This window comes from Eublepharis macularius, chromosome 3 (assembly GCF_028583425.1).
Source record: "Eublepharis macularius isolate TG4126 chromosome 3, MPM_Emac_v1.0, whole genome shotgun sequence".
Taxonomy (NCBI): domain Eukaryota; kingdom Metazoa; phylum Chordata; class Lepidosauria; order Squamata; family Eublepharidae; genus Eublepharis; species Eublepharis macularius.
In genome coordinates, this window is record NC_072792.1 from 90,734,295 (window position 1) to 90,758,656 (window position 24,362).

At 42.3% G+C, this 24,362-nt stretch overlaps 2 protein-coding genes across 2 annotated transcripts in view; one reads left to right on the forward strand and one right to left on the reverse strand.

Moving 5' to 3' along the window:
- UBASH3A (ubiquitin associated and SH3 domain containing A) overlaps positions 1-3,621 on the reverse strand; it is a 29,023-nt gene extending 25,402 nt beyond the window's left edge. The window contains exons 1-3 of the mRNA XM_054973393.1: positions 3,503-3,621; positions 1,469-1,522; positions 574-760 (exon numbers count right to left, since the gene is read on the reverse strand). Coding sequence (XP_054829368.1) covers positions 574-760; positions 1,469-1,522; positions 3,503-3,621 — 360 coding nt within the window. The remainder of the gene's footprint in view (positions 1-573; positions 761-1,468; positions 1,523-3,502) is intronic.
- Positions 3,622-5,374: 1,753 nt separating this feature from the next.
- TMPRSS3 (transmembrane serine protease 3) overlaps positions 5,375-24,362 on the forward strand; it is a 32,234-nt gene continuing 13,246 nt past the window's right edge. Inside the window, 7 exon segments of the mRNA XM_054974403.1 lie at positions 5,375-5,392; positions 11,354-11,510; positions 14,334-14,441; positions 16,011-16,127; positions 17,214-17,337; positions 21,023-21,148; positions 22,923-22,966. Coding sequence (XP_054830378.1) covers positions 5,375-5,392; positions 11,354-11,510; positions 14,334-14,441; positions 16,011-16,127; positions 17,214-17,337; positions 21,023-21,148; positions 22,923-22,966 — 694 coding nt within the window.

Sequence of the window (24,362 nt, forward strand, 5' to 3'; positions counted from 1 at the left end):
AGCACTTACCTTCATTTCCTTCTTGCACATGTGCAAAGCACGCATGCTCCTGGGGTGGAACAATGATGTCATTTCTGGGAATGACATAATTGCGCAGGCCCCGGGAATGTTCTCAGGCTTTGCGCTGGGACAATTTGGACCCCAAGCTCTTCTGGGGTTTGGGCAGGCAGCCAGTTCCGCAGCAGTGGCTCTCTTATAACTGCACTGTCTGGGTCTCAGGTATTTGGTTCTGCAGTGATGGCTACTTGTGCTTGTCCTGTTTGTGGCTCGGGCAGCCAGCTTCCAGCAATGGTGCCATGGCTCTTGCCCACCTCACACAGGGTAAAGGCCACCTCTTGCTTGGCAGCAGTGGGTGGTGGCCCTGGAGGGTGGTAGTTGTGGTAGTGGTTCTGGGGCTCTGTCCTGGACCATTATCCAGGGTTCCAGAATTACTAAGACTGCCCTTCTTGGTTTACACTGAGTATTGCATAAGGTCAGCACATAAAAAAATATGAATAAAAAGAGATCTATTTTCATGATTAATCTCCAATATCACTTCAGTTGTCATCATTACATTATTCAAGTTTGACTCACTGTAAAGAATTCAGACAGAGTAATGTGCGGGAAAATTTCATGGGCTTTGTTTTTTCCACATTGTTGTTTGGTTTCTCTCCAGAATTCCATTAGTTTGTCATTCAAAGGCCCAGTTGGGCACAAATAAATGGCATATTCCTGAGGGATTGGATCATCCAAAGAAGGATCGTTGCAATGGGAATGCAACCTGAAATCAAGAGAGCAACAGCAAAAGTCAATAAAGATTCAAAATGGCTCAAACAACAGGGTCTCTTAGCAGTCCCCTAATTCTCAAGAATGTCATCCTCTATAGTCTTTTCTGTTGCTGCCCCATTTCCCAGAAAGGGTAAGGTAGGTAGTTACCTGGGTTGCCAGCTTCCAGGTGGTAGCTGGAGATCTCCTGGAATTACAACTGATCTCCAGGCCACAAAGACTGGTTTCCCTGGAGAAAATGGCAATGTTGGACGGTAGACTCTATATTATAACCTGCTGTGGTCCCCCCTCCCCAAATCCTTTCCTTTTCGGGCAGCATCCCCTTAAGTTCCCAACCTGGAACTAGCAACCCTATAATCCCCGAGGCCTTCTGGCAAGATTTTAAAATGGATCTGTTTAAGAGAACTTATGGGGCAGTTTGAAACTTACAGATGAGGTTTCTGGTTTATCTGTTTTAATTTTCTGTTTCAGTGTTGGGTGGTAATGGTTTTTATAATGGTTATTTTTACTTTATATTTATTGCTATTGTTACCAGCCTTGGTTCCTGACTGTGTTGAAAGGAAGGCAGAGTATATAAATATTCAAATGAAGTCTGGTGCTGTCTTGGAGTATCATTTCCATTGATGTCAGACTCAACAGAGTAAAAAAATCTGAGCAATTATTGTGATGGATCCAAATTATAGTACTGCTCCTCCACACTCACCATTTTGCTGCTTCTTCTACAGTTTTTTGCCCAGTAGCTGCCAAAGCCTTTAGCCTAAGGAAAGTGCAATGAACTCACTGTTAAAAAGAAATCCACAATCACATTTCAAGTGTATGTTTTCCTTCCAGACATTCAGCTTAGTAGAAGATTTCTGAATGCAACAAGACTGGCTAAATTTAGATTCTGATATGGAAAATAATTCTTCTTGTGTTCTGTTTTTGGCAAGTTGTTCACTTTTCCATTCTTTAAATACTATGAAAGCCACAGTTTTGAATTGATTAATCAAGTGGTTAACTAATTATACATTTGCTTATGGATTTTTTTGTAAGTAGCTATAATCAAAATAGACTTCAGTCTTTTACAAAATTCGTGGTTTGATTAATTGGGGCACCTTTTATATTCTGACTGCAAGCATGCTAGTAAAATACACAAACATACAAGCTGTAGTCTTATCAGATACACATAATTAATACAATTGCGGCACATTCATATGGTGAGTTGCCATCTTTTTTTCTGGCCCTGAGTTCGTGTCATTAATAGCAGACTGACACACAGAAGGAAGGAGGTAAAGCGTTTTACATCATTTTATCTGAATGCAAGGAAATGCTTTACCTGTTCCATTATTTCATGTTGTGTTATGGAGCAGGATAATTACAAGTGTAACAAATCTATGAGTTTCCAGTTTACATACCATATGTGTTCCCAGTGTAAAATTGTCTGAGTGTGAGCATATAATTTAACACTTATAATATGCAAGTTACCAAAGTCCCTTATAAAAAGTTCAGTAAAGAACAGAACATAATTTAAGATCCTGAATTTGGCACATTAACATTAGAGGTCCAAGCTATCATAATCCGTTGACACAGACATTGTGATGTCATAGTTTGGGAACCAAATTGTGGAAGAGGTTAATGTGGATGCAACTCAATTGACTGTTGTGCAGGAAAAGACATTTTCTGCTTGGCCTACTTCTGCATGGACACAGATCAGTGTTCTTTGGATTTTTATGGAAAACAGGTCCACTGTTATCCTTAGCAAGCTAAGTTGTACTTTCTTTTGCTCTTCAGTCCCACACTGTACAGCTACAGGACATTAAATCACTCGCAAAATTGTTTCTGCTAGTTCTTCCTTGGAAGACATCTCCACTGATGTTGATTAAGGTTGGGTGGGTCAGGGGTGAAACAACACAGCATTTGTTAGATTACTTAGATTGTAAACCTGTGGTTCAGACTTGTCTTTTAAAATTCTTTTTATAATGCAGTGAGTTATTGGAGCTATAAAAATAATAATCTGGGCTAGCATCATGGAAATATATGGCTGGGCAACTTCTGAGGCCCCAGATATCAGCGGGGGTGGGGGTGGGGGCTGCCAACTTCTAGAGCCTCCTGACTCTGCTGCTCACCATTACCACCTGTTCACACATCTTCTAGCAGTGCCAGTTATCTGGCAGTGACAGAAGCAAGAAGGAGAAAGAGCATTACCAGTTTCCTGCTATTTTGCATCCCCTTTACCTTCCCTGGAAATAGATAAAGCTCAGAGGAAGTGGGTGGCAGTAATGGTAGTAGTTACTACTGAAGGTGCCTTACCTGAGAGCCCTCCAAATCCTGGATCTGGCATCTCTGACCTAATCATTGTCACCATCAAGCATGATAAGCTTCCCAAAGATCCCCTGGAAGATCCAAGTATTCTGTGTTGCTTTTGCTAGTTACTACTAGGCTTCCACCCTTACCCCTCAATTCTTGTCCCCTCCAGGATTTTAGTTATAGTAATCTGAAACAAGCTGCAAATGCAATGTTCAGGTCTATTTCAGTGTAATATGTGTAGACTTTAAAAAGTCCCTGAAGAATTTCTTCCAATCCTATTCGCAAGGGGAAAAGATCTAGCATCCTTTTGAGATACCCAAGAGCAGAATTAAGTGTCATACCAAATGAGATACTAGAAATGAAATATTCATGTTTCCAGAGGGCTTTTTAGGATTTGGACCTTTATAAACAGGAGATAATTTTTGACTATGATAGTAAAAGAAGTACTTACGCTGTATGTGCAGGGACTCCAGTGACCAAGAGAGGCTCCAGTAAGGACTGGGACTGGTTACTTCTGGTTTTGTACTTGTTCAAGATCCTGGCATATAGTGTTGTCTCTGCCTCCGCCATCTCTTCTTTTCTCTTCTGTGAATGCATGTAGCCAAAATTAAAGAGACAGAGTCTGCAGATAAAAAACTAAACCTCAAAACCTCCTGTGATCTGCTTGACACAAGCTGATATCCTGTTTTTACACCAACTTGTGGTTCTTAGAATTATTACTGTAAGAAGGCTGGAAGGGAAAAAGTGAGTGTAACATTTTCAATGTACTAGCTGGAGGTGGTAGATCCAATGTAAACTAAAGATCACCATCTGAATTGTCTATACAGTGAATATTTCAGTGACAATCATCTAATTAAATCTGCATTTCCCAAATCAAGGTTTAATTTATCCAAAGAAGTACCTGGGTGAACATGAATGTTCAGATGTTTCTTTGGTGGCTTAGTGAGAGCCTCATCATGCTTGACACAGAAAACAGTTTTGAAAGGCCTCTGGCTACAAGTTTCAAGGAAGGGCTGAGTAGGAAACTTAGAACTGAACGTTGATGGGACTTATATGACAAGATTTATATGGCAAGACTTTGGGTTAGTAGGGGAAAGAGTTCCCTGTTATGCATCTACCATACTTCCTTCCTCCCTTTCTTTCCACAAGAGCGAGGTATCTCTAGATATCTCTAGATAAGAATGAGATGTCTCTAGAGCTATTTCAAGCTACAGAAACTGAATCCATCACAATCTTAAGAAGAATATGCCAAGAGATATAGAAAACAAAACAATGGCCCACGGACTGGAAATGCTCAATCTACCTCTGAATTCCAAAAATTGGAGATGGCAAAGACTGCAGTAACTATTAAACCAGTGCATTAATTTCTGATCTCTCCCTCCCCCCAAGTTTCACACACATGGAGCAAATGGGTTTAATTTTAAAGACCCTGAAGGATGTGCTAACCTGATCAATCAACTTGGTTAAAAGCTTTAAATAAAAATAACAATTTTTTTATCTGGCACTGAAAGGACAGTTAAGGAGGTGCCAGGCAAGCCTCAAGAGAGAGGACATTCCACAGGCAAGATGCCACTAGTGAAAAAGCCCTATCTCTGGTCACCACCCGCTTCATCTCTGCAGGTGCGGGCACAGAGAGCAGGGCTGGGGAAGGGTATTAACTGGTGGATGGAATACCACATGTGCATCACCAGGTACTGGATGCAGCACCCCCTTCACCCTTCAAGATAATCTTAGTGCTGTTACAGAAAGCTTTTCTTGTTTATGAAATGTTCTCACTGAATCTTAACATATATCAGAAAATATCTCTTCTAAGTTTACAGGCAGATGAAATTTACACACTGCTCTGTTTTCAGTATTTCTAGAAGGAAGCTTCTCCTCTGTTACTGAAATGTGGTCTTTATCTAGGGACCATCTTTTAAGATGACTGTTGTTACACCTCAGGGAGCCCCTTCTGATAAATGAAGAGAAGCTGTCTAACCAAACTAATGTGATCTCTTCTGGACACAAAGAAAAACATGCCCATCATATTGTTTTGACAGAAATTTTTGAAATGTTTGCAAATACCATGTTACTTTCTCTAACCAATGTTAATTAAAGGAATTGCTGCCTTTTTACCTTCCTGGCCTTTGGAGTGATGCCAGTCTAGGCTACTTGATATCTATGGACAGGTTAAATTACATCGACGCCAGTAATAATGCCTTCTGCTACAATGATTCAGCTAGCAATTCTGGATGGCTCAATGAAAATATTTCAGAAGCAGACTATATGATTTTTAGTTGGCAAACTTTTATAATGAAAAGAGAAACCAGCATTGCTTTTAAAAATGGCTTCACTGGAAGAGGTAAGTGGAACCCTGAGGCAGAGGGACATTTATATTTCTTAATTGAACATTGTACTGTGGAAAGCTATTTCATTCAAGGGTGAGGTAATTCTCTCTACAGAAGCCTGGACAGTTGCTATTGGAGGCTGAAGCTTCTTCTTGACCTTGCTTAATGAGTATCTTTGTGTGGCTGGAGGACAAGTGTGAGACATGTATTGCAATTGGCTTGACTGTATGCCTCACCCCTTCTGTCATTTCTGGGGTATCTTTGTGAACATCCATTGAATTGAAAAGGGGTTATGCCAGTGCACATTTATTTCAACAACACATGTATAGCAATTACTACTCGTGGATTTTACCCTATAGGTAGAATCCTCAAAGTACATTTTTAAGATCATTTGGCTTCATAATATGTTACTCAGAACTACATGAGAAGTTTAATACTGATGGACAGGTTTGTCCAATGGGCTGCACGGGCAGCGATAAGAGAGTCTTGGGAGCATTTTAGGGTACCTCTGATTACAGGGTCAGTAGCTGCTCCTAAAGGACTGTCAGTTACACGTGTGAGCAGAGAGTATACAAAACTGCTGCAATGTCAGGGATTTTGCAGTAGAAGAGGAAGGGTTCCTGATCAGACAAATGTATTTCATTCTCTTCAAAGTGAAATTTAAAATCCATTGCTCAAAATTTGCTCAACCAGAATAAATTAGTCTGCTTTGGAGTAGCTCTTTTTAATATTGTTATTATATTATATGTTCTTATATTGTTATTGTTGTTGTTAATACCATTTATAGTCTGCCTTTCTCACTGAGACTCAAGGTGGATTACACAGTGTGAGATTAGTACAATCAATACTGGTAATTGCACAATTTGGGAAATTTGGTCCTCAGAGCCGTTGTTCAAAAAGTCAGCTGTAGAAGGATATATTCCAAACTGAACTCTATTTTTGTAATATGATAAGTCTAGTTCTATTATTGATTTCTCCTTCTGTGAGTGAAGGAGGATATTCCTAGAATAATATACACTGAAAATGTTGGTTTCAAAATGGAAAATTTCAGTGCACGGGTCCTGAAAATGATACAAGTGCAGTCCTGCCTGGAAATCTACCCTTTGATCTATCTTTCCCATAATTTTAGATACAGAGGTGTTGGTTGTGGTTGCAGATCAGCTGAGGCAGGGGAGAGGAGCAGGCCTGAAATGCATTAGTTCTGTACACATGACCTAACTGCAATCATGGCAAGATGCATAGAGGGGGCCTGAAAATAGAGTGGGGAAGAGGTGGGGAACTCCCCCATCCTGCTGCCAAGATTTCTAGTAGATGCTGAACCTCCCCTAGGGTGATCAGACAAAAAAGACTGCTGGTCTAGTCACATCTGACTAGAGATGGGCACGAATCAAATTACAAGCCCAAAAAACTCATGAACCAAGTGGTTTACAAACCAGTGGTTCACACGAACTTCCACGAACTGGTCTACTGGTTTGTTTGGGTTATAAAGGGGCAGTTTAAATGGCAAATGGCCATATAAACTTTTTATGGGATCCCCCCTGCTGCCTGCCAGCTGATAGTTTAAAGGAATCTGCTGCTTGCAAGCTGCAGGGCCTTTAAACTGCCCAAACTCCAGCCCCCACCCCACCCCTAGCCATTTGATGGGCAGGAAGGCCATATTTGGCCTCCTCCGCCACCCTACGGGCCCACGCAGCGGCAGAAGAGGCCAAAAATGGCCTTCCCACCCCTCGTGGGAGGAGGGGAAAGACGCTGTGGGCCCACAGGGCAAGGTAAGTGTGGGGCTGGGGCTGGGGTTTGGGCAGTTTAAAGGGCCCTGCCACTTGCAAGCAGCCGGTCCCTTTAAACTAACAGCCAGCAGGTGGCAGGGGGATCCTGCCACCTGCCACTTGCAAGGCAGGAAAGGGCCCTTTAAACTGTCAAAGGCCCCTTTCCCTGCTGCAGCTAAGCAGCCGGAAAGGGACATTTAAATCTCATGAACCACGAACCATGAACTGGTTTGTAAACTTGCCCCAGTTCATGCCAGTTTATGGTTCCTGATTCAGGAAAACCCACGAACCACAAAGCTCATGGTTAGGGTTTTTTTGTGGTTCGTGCACATCTCTACATCTGACTGACAAAGGAGAGAGGAGTCACATGTTCTCTAGAACCCAGCAGCAGTCTGCAGAGCCTTCTTCACTGTGCCTTGGGAGTAGAGCTTAGCTGTGGAAGGAGGAGCCAGAATGAGTTGAGGAAAAATTATGAGTGGGGAGTGGGAAGCAGAAAAGATGAGAGTGTAGAGAACTAATTATGAGCAGTGAGTTTCTAGTTCTTCTGTTGTCATTAACTTAATATTAAAGTGGATGATTCCCAGTGGGGCCTAGTATTCTCCCAGATTTACAACTGATCTCTAGTGTTCAGAGATTGGTTCTCTTGGACAAAATGGCAGCTTTGGGGAATGGACAATGGCAACATATCCTTGCTGAGCTCACTCCCTTCCCCAAAGTCCACCTTACACAAAGACCTTCTCCAAACCTCCATGAATTTCTCAGGCTGGACTTGGCAGCTTATTCCCACACCAATCACAAAGGCAATAAAACTAGGCCACTCTCCACTTACTTGAAGAAGTCCCCAGATGTGCCAAAAATGATTGCTTTGTAAATTAACCAAAAGAAAAAGACACCCCTCCCCAAATGAGCCTATTCAAATGTAATTTTAATTTAACTGGACCTTTTGGAATAGTACAGGTTTATCATTTAACTGCTGGATCCTGTTTACTCAGATGTCAGCAGGCTTCCTGGGTCCTCTGTTGTAGCGGGGGATTCTCTGCCCCCAGCCTCCAGCAGCCTCCTCCCCTGCCGCCATTCACCTTGATGTCGGGGGGGGGGGAGGCATTGTGAAATGGGGGAGGTAGTCCTGTGGCACATGTACAAAATGTGCACATGCCCACCTGCACTACTGGAAATGAAGTCACATTAAGTTTGGGGCTGATTTTTACAGAATTGGCCCCGGCGTGACCTGTTGCTTCCATATCATGGCTGAACTGCCATTTTCCAGTGTTGCAGATGTGCATGCAGTTACGTCTCCGCTCTCTGCATGCCCCCCCCACCTGTTTGGCCCCTAGGCAGGGTTCCCAGGTGCCAGCCTGTGGTGGTCACGTCCTGTTCATTTTAAGATCTCCAAACTAAAAACACTTCCAGGGGCCCTGGAAGAATGCGATTGAATGCACTACCCCTATCCCCATCTGCATGCAGTCACCACAATGTGGCTATTGAACCTATGGTCCAACAGCTCATACATGTATATGTCTGTCTCTGTAGTCAGGAATGCCTTGGTATCAGTTGTAGAGATATCTGTATGCATGCAGCTCAATGTCCAATTTGTGATGAATTTGTGTAGACAGTAGGGGTTGGGGTCTGTGCACTCAGTCTTAAGCAGGGCAGAGTCTGCACACCAGAGCTTACTACTTCTCTACCTATGTTTGTCCTGCACATGCCTAAAATGTGTGTACACTGGTAACAACCCAACATCAAGTCAGACATATCTCTTTATTTCAAAAGAGGGATGCTTGAACATCAGCTGGCTTAGCTCACTCCCCACCCACAAGTCACAAACCGGGAGCTGATCCGTCCATGGGATGTTCTGTGACTTGCTAAGGGCCCAACCATGTTTGTGAGGCTCCTCCTTTTGTACAGTGTTGTACAGCATAATGAGCTCTTGCACTACATTGTACCATAGAGAGAAGTGGCCTGCTCGGATGAACAAGGTATGGCCACTCTGCAGCCCCCCTTGGCTTTCCACCATCCTGCTACATGCTGTTTGGCAGTTGCTTGAGGTGGGTTTGAGGCAAACAGGTTTGAGGCTCAGGCAACAAGCCATCACAGGAGTTGAACACGGCCTGCTTACCTCCTGCACTTGTCCATTACAGTGTTTGCAGCATCCTTGTTTCAAAGGTCTCAGTGTACCTAGCTGGGCTGGATCATGGCCACTGTCTTAGTACTATTACTTCACATGTTCCAAGTCTATGTCTGAGACTAAGTCCAGATGAATTGCTGGATAAGGACTGGAAAATCCGGCTGAGGTGGGTTTTCCCCCCAGGAAAAGATATATAGCAAAGAACTGGAGGATCGCAGGGCCCTTATAAATATTTCTTGATAAAAAAATGGATTTTCCATTTTTATATAGCATTTTCTGTGAAGTTTTTCTCTTCTTGGGAATCATTCCAAAGTCTTCCTATAAGAAAAAAATTATTTCAGAACTTACCTATTAATAGTTACCTCTGCAACCAGTTGTCCTTTATTTTTGCTTCAGTTTTCATACGGACTGCCAAACTTGAAAGATTCTTTTGATCAGATTTGTAAAATACGATGGATCAGATGACAGGAAGCTATATGAATTCCTCATTTAAACATATCTTTTGTTTCTTTAAGGAATGCTGTGGGGAGGGGAGGGGCTTTGGAATAGTCTATGCGGCTCTCTAGGGAAGGCAAATCAATGACAATAATTAAAGAAATACTTCAGCACTAGTCATTAAGTTAATATTTTCTAGCCAATGGCCAAGATGATCAATGATCATGACTCACATTCTGACCACTGAAAATTGGGAAGATTTTATATGTTGGTAATGCATCGTTTAAAAGGATATACTGTTTTTCTACTCAAGTTGAGGGCATGTTCAGAAAATGGCTCAAAATCATTAGTCCTTGTGGTCCAACTAGTATGTTGAGTTCAGCACCGAACAACCTAAATGCCTGCCAGGATTGCAACAGATTTTTTCAAAACTTTGCCTGCACCAAAACACTGCTGATCGAAATAGATCATCTTCCATTAATGTCACTAAGGACTACTTAGAAAAATACCAAATGGCAATATTATTTTTAAAACAATGTATTTATGTATAACTGATGTATATGATTTGTAACTGATTTAATTGTCTATGATGTTACCCAAATGGTCTATCCTTCTGACACTAGGATGGGTCATCTGAGGGCCAAGCTACACATGACGAAAGACACTTGCCTGGCAGGTGGATTGAGTGGAGGGCAAGTGAACAGGGAGAAACACACTTGCTGTTCAAGTGTCATTTGTCACTTGTAGCTTGGCCCTGAGTACATACAAGTGCAAACTCAAATAACTTTACTACCCAGATTTTTATTGTCAGAGGTATTCCAAGGTCTCAGATTTATGCTGGTGCTTTAAGAGCTAAAGAGGGCTATTTCCCAGAGAAGAAAAGACAATAATTAAACAGGAAATCAAAGTTTTATGCTATCTAGTAAATAAGCAAGGAAATTGTTGCAAACCAGAAACAACGTCACTATGAAAATGTAGAAAAACAGTGGAATATTGGCAGAAACACACTCCATTTCATACAAGAAAGACATAACAAAATGTAATTAATCTACTATTTCCTATCACCCTACTGATATTAACGTACGGATTCTCGCTACGATGGCTTCTTCCACGTGGCGGGGTTTTCCTGCACTTTCCCTGCTTCATCCCAGGCAGTACCATTTCCTCTTGCCACGGGAAGGCTTTTGCATTTCCAGCAACTGCTAATGCACTAATGTGCACTAATCTTTTAACCAGGCTACTAGCTTCTCTAAACTCCCAGCTGCACCCCTTATATCTCCAGAACAAAAAGAGATATGGACTTTAAAAAAAATATTAAACCTGGGAATTCAGAGAAAATAACGATAGATTTTTTTAATGGTGCCATTTTTTTAAAAAGTCTGGGGGAAAACCTCTCCCATAGTGCAGTGAGGGGAAGGCAACCCATTTCAACAATTGCATGCTAAGAAGAACAGTGGCACAATAACAGGATTTTCCTGGAGCAGTTTCCTAGAATCAAGTGAAAATTGAATGGTTGTTTTATGTTTAGCAAAAAGCAAGCACTTTGAGATATAACAAGCCAGCTCTGAAAAGTATCTCTGTTGAACAAGGAGATGGCTATTTTGCCCTGATCTTGAAGTGCTTTTTGCATGTATTCTTTGTTGGGTCAGGTCCAAGAAACCAATTCCAGTCCTGGATCTGTTGAAATTGTCTCTGCTGTAGTAGATCAACTGCCAGAGATAGACCTCTGTGTTTACTACAAAAAAATATTCTGTATACAGGAAGCACAAGAAGACTCTAATGAAAATGAAAATGGTAAGGATATGTGTTTTATAGTATTGCATACAAAGAATGGGCTCTATCTCTCTGCAAGCCTTTTTAAAGTTATAGACAATGAATTCAATGCCTTGCAATAATTTACACTACCCACCAGCATATTTCTTCTCCACTGCCCACAGAAAGAAATTATTTCTCTCTCCTGCTTAAAATGTGTTGGGCTTGGGGAAGCTTTAAAATACCTTTTAAATATGGCTTTTGGGGATTGTTGTCCTCTGCACTCTAGGAATTAAGGTAAACAGTACAAATAAAATGTAAGAATTTATTAATTAAAGACCGGTATCACCAAGGTCTCTTTTGTTAGAAGAGGGCACTGTGGTAAAAGGCATATTGATAGAGCAGAAACATTATGAATAATAATTTAAGAGCCTTAAATACATGAATAGATCAGTTTCTCTCTTGAGGTTCTTTGCACTCTTAATATATCTTGCTGCTGTGAACATCTTCATTGGTTTACCAACCATTATACCTTTGTGCTTAAAGTGCAGTCAGGGTGAGTGTCCCGATTTCTGCTTATTCTTCTGCTTTTTTGCCTCCTATTATTCTGCAAATGACCCAGAATTGCATTTTATGAAGCCCACGTGAGTGGCTGGCAAAGGCTGGTCAAATTCCCACCTTAGCATGGTCAAGTTTCTAATGGAGCGAGATGGCAGTCTTCTTATCTTCTCTTTGCCATCCAGGAATTCCTGGTATGCCAGCAGTTGCTTTTTGGGTTCTCATGGAGCATGATGGATTTGGAAGCTCACTCTTAATTCTGCAAAACTTTTCAAAGTACATTCCAGTGGTTCTGAATGATCAGGGACGTTTTAGACAATGGGCAACCAGGGTAGCTGCATCTCCCCTAAAGGCAGGGGGGAAAGAAGCAGGCAACCTTCTGCACCACCCATCATGCCCACCTCATTTGGGGCTTGAGCCACCCAGTCACAGTGATGGCTATTCATCCTGTCCACCCAGGGCTCAGGCAGCTGGCTCCAAGGCACTGGCAACTGCTCATGCCCACCTTATCCAGGGTTTGTTACCCAGATTCCAGCAGTGGGATCAATTCTTGCCTACCTCGCACAGGATGAGGGCAACCCGTTGCTTGGCCCTGCTGAAGATCAAGGTGGATGAGTTTCCTCATGCCACCCCTGACAAGAACCCAACCTCCTTTATTTAATTATATTTTATTTAATTATATTTATAATCCACACTCCCTGCAGAGCACAACATATCATAATATTAGAATTAAAATGGTAGCATAAAAGCAAAATAAAACCTATAATACAGATTACTTAAAAACAGCAGTACACATAATCAGTAGAACCCGTGGGGCTGGTTGGCCAGCTACTAATAGACAGCAATGGCAGGATGCCGGTTAGGTGGCTCATCTGCTTCAACTATCATATGCCTGGCAAAACATCTGTGTCTTGCAGGCCCGGTGGGCCTGCTGGGCCCAGGTCTCCATACCCAGAGAGTTCCGCCAGGTTGGAGCCAGGACCAAGAAAGCCCTGGTCATGGCAAGGCAGACCTCTTTGGGGCTGGGGACCACCAGTAGATGTTTATCTGCTGAGCAGAGCATCCTCCAGGGAACATATGGTGAGAGGTGGTCCCATAGATATGTTGGTCCCAGTCCACTAAGGGCATTGAAGGTTAAAACCAAAACCTTGAACCAGGCCCAGAATTCTACTGGAAGCCAGTGCAGCTGGCACAAGACTGGTGTTATATGTGACCTGAATGGAGTCCTGGTCAAAACGTATACCACAGCATTCTGGACCAGTTGCAACTTCCAGAACAGGCCCAAGGGCAAAAGAAAGACTTCACCCAATACATATATGAAATTATGAAGCTATACATATACAGTAAAGTTTATAGTATTAGTTAAAGTGTTCAGTGCATCAATAATAAACATACAATCATTAAAATACATACAAAAGCACATCCATAAGTTATCTATAAACCACAAATTTAGATATATACAAAGACTTTATGGTATTGTATATATCTAAATTTGTGGTTTATAGATAACTTATGGGTTGGCTTTTGTATGTATTTTAATAATTTTATATTTATTATTGATGCCGAACACTTTAACTAACACTATAAACTTTACTGTACAGCTTCATAACTTCATTATATTTATTGGATGAAGTCTTTCTTTAAGGATCTTATGTAGTGATCCCCCTAGTTGTTTTTCTCTTTTTGTTGCTTGCAGCCTACCTGGGGGTGCCTCCTGTTGTTTTGGTTACACACTAAGGGGTGGCGATGCGACAACTGCTCCCCAAGCACCACCCTCTGTCCCCGATCATGGAGAAAGGAGATCAGCCACTGTAAGGCAGTCCCACAGATTTCCACATCAGCTCCCCCCCCCCCCAGGATAAAATGGCAGTCCTGGTGTACTGCAGCAGATCTCTCTCAGGCTGTTCCTACTAGGTGCCTCTCAGGGGCTAGCAGCTCCGGGAGCCCTGACAAAGAAAACGTGGAGTACCTGCCAACTCCTGATTCTTCTCTGCACCCCACTGGTGCTGCTGCAAATCTTCTTCATCCTTCCCTCCAAAGTGGCCCTAGTGGTGGATGGCCCCAGTGTGTGTGGGGTGGTGGCGGTGGCAACAGTGATTCTGGGGAACTTATCCTGGACTTCTGCCCAGGGCCTTAGAATAACTAAGACTGCTCCAGGTTCTGACTGCCCTTAGAAAAAAAAAGAATTGTCTTATATAACCTAATACATACACATGGACCTGGCAAGTACAGCAGGTCCGGTGAATACTGCTCAGAGTTTCTAGAAGAAAAGCTTCTGTTGTATGGCTGCTCTTTCTCACTTTTCTGTTTGATTTCCAGGAGAGATCCCAACACCTGAGTGCCATTCTTTAGTTCCAATAAGGCTGCTTCCTGTTATCCTTGCCTTATTACTCACCGTAATTATAGCAGTTGCCATTGGCCTAGGTTGTGAGTACAAATAACTTATTTATTAGGTTCTAAATTACCATTCACGAGTTTGCATTTTTCATGAGTATCCTGCTGCAAATAGGACCAGCCTGCCACCAGAGGTTTCATATTGTAATAAAATAAAACTCTATTCCTTCCTGTGTGGCAGCCAGTTCTCATGCTGGTTTTCAGTTGCCCATGCCATATATAATGATCATTGTATATAAACCTATGGCACAGATAGAACTGTGGGTGCATGCCAACTGCTACTGTGTTGACACCGTGCTGGTGGCCAGACATCACTTCTCAGTTTCCTGCACTGCTAGGCCACAAATCTGTGTAGGCAACTGCAGACATTTTAAGCTATGACAGAGATCAGAATCCTTCTGGTTTGGGAAATCAGATGTTACCAGTGAACCAATCACATGCCATTGCCTCCTATTAAGCTGCAAGGTCTGCTATACTGTCTCAGTCTGGTCACATTGTTCCTTAAGAGGGCACCAGGCTAGTCCTCTCTGCCTAACTACCTTCTCTGTTCTTAGCACTTGCTGCCTTTCCAGACTAGGGTGATGATGGTCCAGGGTGCATGACAGGTCATTGACATATTGCAAGCTTTCACCAGTCCTTTTTTAAAAATTGCAATATTATGCAAAAATCAGTGCATGCCAGTGTTCCCAACACTGCTTTAGCAAATGCTGAAGAATTTGGGGGGTACTATCTTCCTGTGGAGAGCAGAAATTGGGAAGGATGTGATATCACTTCTGGGTGACACTAGACTGCTCCCCCCCCTAGTCTCTATGGTCTTTACTATTGAAAACAAGGAAACTGTATTATACCACAATTTGGGTCCAGAAGCACCTTAAAGGCCAATTATTTCCAAATCTTGATTTTCTTCTACAGAACAACATGGCTACTCACCTGAAACTTATACAATTGTTATTATACAGCAATGAGCTTAGAGTCCCTCAAGAAACTGAGGGGGGCGGGATTTGGAAATTCTCCAGCCCTCCAGAATCTCCCCTTGCAGAATTCTATAAACTGAGGCTAAACCTTTGACCCTTTCCCCCTTTTCTCAGCTGCTCTTAACTTTCTCTTCTATATTAAGTCCTCATCAGGCTGGTTTTTTGTCTTCCTTTCTATTTTTGTTTTACAAAATCACTTCTGTATACCTGGGTGTCCCCTGAGTATGTAAAGATCCATACCTTGTCCGTTTTGCTGCTTTCATAACTGGCCTGGAAACTAGCAATGGTTCTTTAAAATATAGAGATTGTCTGTCTGTCTGTCTACACATACACATGAAAAATCCTTTATATAAACTAGAGTTCTCAGTGCTGGAAGAGAGAGCTAAACTTTTCCATGGTACTGTTTTACAATGGCAGTACTAATTAATAGGTTTAACAGCATTGTGTAACAATTCACAGATCACAATTAGTTGATTAGTTGACCATTTTTTATCCTACCCTTTTCAGACAAAGTTATGGTTTTATTCATTCACCCAATATGAATTGTGTTTTATATTTTTTTTAAACAACTGCAAGGTAACCAAAGTTTTGGTCTATTAACATGGCATGGTTTCTTCCATCCTATCAGTATACTTCAACTGCATTGGGAGATTTCGGTGCAGATCATCCTTTAAATGTATTGACCAGTCAGCCAGGTGTGATGGTGTCTTCAACTGTAAAGATGGAGAGGATGAGTATAGATGTGGTAATGTTGTTACTATTATGGATTATTGGTAGTATTTCCCCTCAAAGCCAAGTCTTGACATTTCAGTCCAAAAAGTACCTTCCAATTCCATGACTGTTTAAAAAAGAGAGTGCTCTTGCTCACTCACTGTTGCTCATGCCATTGTTTTTGCATGCACATTAATTATTTCTGCCTACTAATTCAGGGGGACATTGAGGGCAATTCCCAGGTCCAGGGACTTTATTTATTGATTTAAGTATTTGTATACTACCTTTCAAAATGTTTATGGTGGTTTACAAGAAAAGAAACATCATATAGCACCCCATAAAAACATCAGTTACCCGCCATGACTTAGATGGCTCCAAACAATTAAAAATGTGGAATAATTGACTCTGACAAAAGTCAAAGAAAAGTCTAACAGAATGAACTAGAAATGTTTACTTTTATTGATCTATAGGGGCAGTTCATCTGCTAGTGCTATTAATGCCACCTCTGTTCTATAACCAGATCTGAAGCCAGACTGGAATGGACCAAGGGATGATACATTATTCAGAAATGCCTGACTTTCATAATCACAGCATGCAGAGGTGCATAGGTCATTAGAAAAGTGCTAGGAGCACTGTGTCAGGGTGTGATGATCTGGGGAAAGGGGTGTCTGAAGACTCAGAACAAATTCAAGTTGCAACAATGCTTACCCAGGTACAGCATGAGTTAGAGTTCAGTTAGTTCAGTTTTGTAGCTATAAATGTAGTTCAGTTACACGAAAAAGGAACAAGTACACATGACATTGCTAAGATTAGTCAATTTAGAATATTTGAACATTTTTCATCCTACCCTTCCTCCAGGGACCTCAAGGCAGTACATTTAGTTCTCCCCTGCTTTTTTATCCTCACAACAACCCTGTGAGGTAGGGTAGGCTGTCAGAGAATGACTGACCCAAAGTCACCTTCTGAGTTTAATGGCAAGTTGAGGTTTGATTCCAAGACTTGCTAGTACTACTAACCCAGCATTCTACATTGCATACACTGCAGTGAATTAAGAGACACTGCTATAACCATCTGCTTCTTCCATTATCTCCTTATGGACACTTTTTTTTTGTACCCACAGTGAGGCTGAGTGGCAAGAGGGCTGTGTTGCAGGTGTTTGCATTTGGAACATGGAGGACTGTATGTTCAGATGACTGGAAAAGCAACTATGGAAGCATTACATGTAAATACTTGGGTTTTTCAAGGTACTACAGAGGAATACAGGTCTTGCTAAATGATAATGGAAATTTTTAAAAACTGGGTTTTTTTAAAAAGAAAACTTTGCATGTCAACTTCCTGAAACATGACAGTGATACCAACTTGGTTGCTTTTGCCATGAAGAGCTATTAACATGAATGACTTTTTAATCAGTAAAATTTTGAGACCATGAATTGTTTTAGCAGAGCTTAGCTTAGAATTCTACTTTTGCTTTTGTATGATGGATTAGCTGCATCTGATGCAGCACATGATTAAATATGGGGGCATGGTGGTAGAGGCATGGTAGTAAGGTCATGTGGATATGTATGCAGAGGCATGGGTAGGGCGGTTTTTACTTGTCAGGGTAGGCAGATCATAGTGTTTGATGATAGGGAGTTTTTCCTTCCTCTTATGCCCAAGATTGAAAGGTCCTATGGGGCTCCATCTGTGCTCTAATAACACTGAACTAGACGGGTGCAATGGAGAACTGGGACAGTGTAATGACTCCATACATGAGCTTCTGTGCTGTATGGTGGCTGTAATCTTACCTCAGCTATTAACTCACTTGGTGCTCATAGGCAAACTTCAATTTCTTAGCCTCATCCCCACATCCCCACATTTGCTATCTGGATATCATAATATTTAAACCACTGTTGTATTATGATTAGACATGGGCATGAACGGAAAAAAAAACCCAAACACCCTGTTCCACGTTCAGTGCCATCCACGAACAACAAACAACAAACATGGACGAACATGAACTATTCCTGGACAAGTTCGTTGTTCGTGGGGGCCAGAACCACTCACACACCCCAACCCCCCCACTTAGCCCTCCTCCCCTCAAACCCACTTACCTGGCCCTTTAAAGATCCTTTTAAACTATCAGCTGGCAGGCGGTGGGGGGGGCGGGAATTCCCCCTGCTGACTGCCAGCTGATACTTTAAAGGGCCTGGAGAGCAGTCGCACAGCTAGGCTGCCTGCCTAGTGCGAGAGAGGTGGGGAGATTCTCTCCATCCCTCTCGCATCTGGGAGAATCTTCCCAATATCCAATACCCACCAAATTTGCAGGGGATATAGTCGTCACTATCCTCTGAAGAACACCCCCCCCCCCAGTTTCAGAGAGATTGCACCCCGGAAAAGCATGATCTATGGTTCTCCCCCTTTAGTCCTCACTGTTGCCCCCAGTTTCAGAGAGATTGCACCCCAGGAAAGGCATGACCCATGGCTCTCCCCCTTTAGTCCTCACTGTCCTCTGCAGACTCCCCCAGTTTCAGAGAGATTTCACCCTGAGAAAGGCATGATCCAAGCTCTCCCCCTTTAGTCCTCACTGTCCTCTAAAGACCCCCCCCCCTTTCAGAGAGATTGTACCCTGAGAAAGGCATAATCCATGGCTCTCCCCTTTTAGTCCCCACGGTCCTCTGAAGACCCCCCCCCAGTTTCAGAGAGATTGCACCCTGGGAAAGGCATGATCCATGGCTCTTCCCCTTTAGTCCCCACTGTCCTCTGAAGACCCCCCCCCCCAGTTTCAGAGAGATTGCACCACAGGAAAGGCATGATCCATGTGTCCCCCCCCCCTTTGCTGTCATTTTCTGTTCACAGTGGCAAAAACGGAACTGCCTGTTGGAAGGCAGCTACATTGAGGGGTTACAAACTGACCTTCCCAATGTCCAATATCCACCAAATTTGCAGGGGACATAGTCCTCACTGTCTTCTGAAGACTCTCCCCAAGTTTCAGAGAGATTGCACCCTGGAAAAGGCATGATCCATGGGTCCTCCCTTTGTTGTCATTTTTTCTTCACAGTGGCAAAAACGGGAGTCTCTGCTGGAAGTACGTTGAAGGGTTAAAGCCAGAAGGAAAGCCAGAAGGAGTTCAGATAGAGTTCAGTCCCTCCCTCCGGTTGCCAAGGAGATTGATTGCAGCAGGCGCCAGACTGTCTGGCTTGCTGAATGGCTGCCAAAGGCAACGAACAAGGCTTTTAACGACCACCTGTTCGTTTAGGATGGGGCCTCATGAACACCTTGCTCACGAACAGCAGATTGGGCTGTTCGTGGGTTTTTTCTGTTCGTAATGCTGTTCGTACCCATGTCTAATTATGATATCCAGATATTACAATGTACCGTACAACACTGTTATAAAGACTGTGGCGATAAGTGCAGTCTTTAGTCTGAACCTGAAGGGTTTCCAAGGGCCAAGCTACAAGTGACGAATGACACTTGAACGGCAAGTGGATTGAGTGGAGCGCAAGTGAACTGGGAGAAATACACTTGCTGTTCAAGTGTCATTCGTCACTTGTAGCTTCGCCCCAAGATAAGTGTGTGAGGTTTTTTGTTATTTATTGTTATTTTTTTTATTTTATCAGAACAAAGAGGGGTACAGAAAGAAAAAAAGGGAAGGGGAGAGAATGCTAAGGTCAGAAAAAACTATAAAACTATGCACTACAAGGGTTATTGAAATACAGAGTACAAAAAACATAATTTTTCTCAAAATTTGTCCTTATTCAAATGAAGATTACAGCCATTATTAAATTTGATTAATATATTTTTCCATCTGTGCTGCACAAATTGAATACATACCTCTTCCTGCGTACTATTTAATAATAGCAATTAAAGATCAAAAGAAAAGGGCTCCTTATTTCATTATTACTACAATATCTCAGCTTATTTCCATTTCTACTTATCTTTAACTTTATACCAATAATTTCATATCATACAGTCTATTTCACCAATTATATATTCAAACATTTTCAACAATGCATGGTTATGACCTCTTATAAACTATGTGCAATATATTGATATGCGATCCTATTCAGATTTACAAGACTAAAACATCTTATACATTTTATCCTTTATAAGCAAAATAATTTCCCCATTTCTCTTCAAATTCTCTAACTGGCCTAACTAGGCAGTTTTGCCATCACTGTATATTCTGCCATCTTATCTTTCCAGATTTCCCTGGTAGGGCATTCTCCTTTTTTCCATTTACTTGCAAATGCCACTCTTGCCACCATCAGCAGGTATCTAAATAGTTCATGTGATGTTCTGTCAGCATTTCCTGGTATTATTCCCAACAGCATAGTCCGGGGTTTCATAGCAAAATCGAATTTTAGAATCTTTTGCATCCCATCATGTATGTTTTTCCAATTTTTAAAAAACTTTTTGGGCATGTCTACCACATTTTTTGTTTGTTTTTTGTTTTGCCTGAGCAAAACCTTAGGGATTAAGAACAGAACTAGATACTATGCAAAACATAGAAATGAGGCCATATCATTCTTCTTCCCCCCTTTCCTTATAACACTATACACGATGTCACATGGTTATGCTGTATTTTTGTCCATCCCCACTTGACATCACTAGGGCTGCTGGGATTGGGAAAGGCATCATGTGATGATGTTATGTTAGTAAAGAGTACAAGGAGACAGGCAGCAGCAGGAGCTCCATGCCTCTTTGTCTAGTTCTACCCTGCTGTCTCTTTCTGTTTTCTGATTGCATGTTGTTGCAAGTTGTTGGGATTTTAGTGTACATTTTAATTGATTTAATTATGAATTTGATATTGAGATTATTTAATAATGTAATAATGTTTGTAATAGTATGCACACTTTGCGGGGGTGGGGGAAGAAACATCTAGAAATTGTATCAATAAAATTAATGTTAACATTTATTGGAGTTTGTCATTTAATTTGGATTCATTTGCAGCTTTGTGAGTTCAGGTTATCTTCCTGTGACTGTCATTGAAGATGAGTTTCAGAGGTACTTTGTAACTGCAAGTCATTGGCTATCAGCTGATCAGGCAACATCTCCACAGAATGCAACTTACTTGCGGTATGTTTTGGAGACCTCACTAAAGAGATATCTGCCTCTGGACTAATCAGTGGAAGAGAATGCTTTCTCCAGGAATATGCCCAAGGAACTGCAGATTCTAACATTGTATATCAGCAAGCAAAACATTTTTTCATGTGGTTCTGTAGAATCTGGACTTCTGGACTTCATTGCCACTTCTAAATTGGCAAATGGAGAACTTTGCAATAGAACTTGATTCAGATTCTAATAAAACCACAGTAGAAAAGCACATTCAGTTCAGATACTTTTCCATCTCAAACTAAACAAAACAAAATCCACAATGAAATAAAAGACATGATAAATTTCCTTCTCATTTCCCACAATTAACCCTCAGCCATGTACAACTAATGCTAAAGGAATAACTCCGGGTTTTGCTACTACCCTATACTTCTTATAGCAGCTCCAATCTTCCCAGGAAGTGGGACATTCTTGCTGAGAGTAACAAGAGGATTGTATTATGCTCAGTACCAGTGTTCCCGCTAATGTGAGCACGTGAGCAATCGCTCACAGATTCTGACTCTTCCGCTCACAGCTTCTCAGATGTAGCTCACAGATACTAACCCTCAGGCGGCCCCGCCCTCCCACTCAGCCAGCATCTGCAGGTGGGCCCTATAGGGATGGAACAGGGATGGAGCCTCCTCCCTTCCTGGCTGTGGCTGGTTTGGCCCCCAGGGTGGTGCCAGAGAGCGCCTCTAGCCACTGCTGGCTGTCTGGCTGGGGAACAGAGCAGAGCTGAGTGATCGGGTCTGGTCTGACCCATGAAGCCTGAAATTGCTAGGATCCCCTCAGCCCCAGAGACCAGAGGAGAGAAGATAGCGCCTCAGCCACCACCATGGTGAAGGCCTCATTTAACTTGGCCTTGGTGCAGAAGGAGGCTGAAGAAGTAAGCACTGACACACAAAAGCTCATCTTGAAATAAACGTGCTAGTCTTTAAGGTTCCATTGCGTGTCTGCTTTATTTTGCAACAACCTCTTTGTAATCAGCATGGACATATCCATTTTTATACAGAAGTATACTCTGATTTTTGTGGCCCTTTCACCTAATGGCTTTTATTGTTAAATTGTTTCGATTGTAATCAAAACAATTTGATTGTAATTTTTTTTAAAAAGGAGGTTCACTGAAAACTTTAATGAAAGTTGTTTCACCTCACAAAGTAGATTTTTAGCTCACAACACTGCAAAGCTTAGAGGGAACATTGCTCAGTACTACTTGCACCTTTTGATGTTCAGAAGGGAATGGATGAGAGGGGCAGAGTACAACTCCGTAGGACCCTAACAGAACCCCTTTACCTATAGGCAGGGATTACTAATATTGAATATGTTTTCACATTATATGTATACAACATTAAACTTTCAAGCCACTGCCTCACTTTTGCAGAATTGCTTTTTTAAATTTAAAACATTTATCAGCCACCTTTCTACCATATAACACAACAAACGTAAAAATACATTAAAAAGCACAATTTAAAACTGGCAATAAAACTAACTCAATAAAGCTTATATTTACAGAGTGTTTTAAAGATGGGGTTAATAATTGGTTGGGGTTTTTTTTGCTTATGCTTACACAGTAAGGCTGTAATTCTATTCACACTTACTTGGGAGTAAGCCCCACTAAACTGAATCAGATTTAATTCTGTGTAAACTTGCATAGGTTTGGGTTGTAACCCAATATAACTTCCAGGTGTCTGGTGAGCGAAGGAACAAAAGGGAAGGAGAAAGAAATGTGCTTTACCTTTTGTCACTTTTTTCATTTCAGAGAAGAGTGTGCCTCAGGAAATGTGATTGTCTTAAAATGTTTGGGTAAGTGCTTTGGAATAGTGGAGCAAAATCTAACTTCAGTTTCACAGCAAAAGTTGGGGAAGTAGAAAGTCCAAGATAGACAAGGGCACGAACCAAAAAAATTTAATGAACCAGCAGTTCGTGGTTCGGTGCCAACGACGATCCCAAAGTCGCAAACCGCAACGAACATTTTCCATTGCCAAACCGGATTGCGGTTTGTGGTTCATGGGCGCAAGAATGGCTCCCGTTGCACTTAGAGAGCCCATATTCACAGGGAGTGTGTAGCAGACTCTCCTTCAGCCAGCAGCCAAGTTTGGTCAAGAGCCCTTGCCCACTGTCAGACTGTGGCTTGCTAAAAGTTGCAACTCAGCCCACCTCTTGCAATAAGACAAAAGTCCATTGATTTCAAAAGGCTTTACTGATGATAGTCAACCATTAGAGTATACATTCCAAGATACAAGGATCTTAGCTGAACTATGAAATTGTTACGAATGCCAGGCAAAGGATTAGGTACAGAATAAGCAGTTCCCCTCAGGCCCCATCCTCCCCCACAGTTCTCAAAACAAATGACCTGAGGGTAAGAAAAGGAAAGTTTCTCAAGGGCGGCAGGAAGATGGACATATGTAGACATAACAATCCTCCTCTCTCTGTAAAGCTTCCAGCAGTAGTCTTCCCACCTGCAAAAAGCACACTTAACACACTGACAAGATTAAAATGGAGTCTCTTTGTCTTAAACACAATCAGAACCTGACACCCACCACTCCCACCTGACCAGATCAGGCACTAATGTGTGAGCCCTCAGCCAAGGTGCCCACTGAACTTGGCCCCAGAGCCAGGCAGCAGCCCTGGAACCAGAGGAGATAGATCCCTATCCCCCAAATCCAAGCTGAATTATACTCTCAGTCTCTCTCCCCAAAGGCTAGCAAGTGGCAAGCAAGAGTTCTGTCCCACTCCACTGCTCGCTGAAAGTGAAACCCAGCCTGGGAGCCCACGGCTATTTATAAGCACAGGTCCCATTGAGCAACGCAGGAAGTCTGTGTTTGGCCATCAGAGCTGCCTATCAGGGTTTGCAGGGATAAGATTGGAGTGCCCATGGCTACAGAACACCCCCTTCCCCCTCCCTCCCCTGGGTGTCTTCTCCCAACTTGTAACCGCTTTGCAGCTCCGTGGTTGGAAGGAAGACCTGCCGATCAAGGTAAGCTGGGCTTCCATTCGGGTTTCCAGGGTGACAGAAGGAGTGCAGACAGAGTTCAGGCATCCCCCTGGCTCCATTGCCAGGGGAATTGATTGCTGGCACCTGAGTGTCTGGCTTCCCGAACCGTGGCCGAATGCACCGAACCAGGCCTCTCCCGAATGCTGGTTCGTTGGCTGTGGACAATCTCGAACCGCCGGATTGCGATCGCGCGATCACCAATTT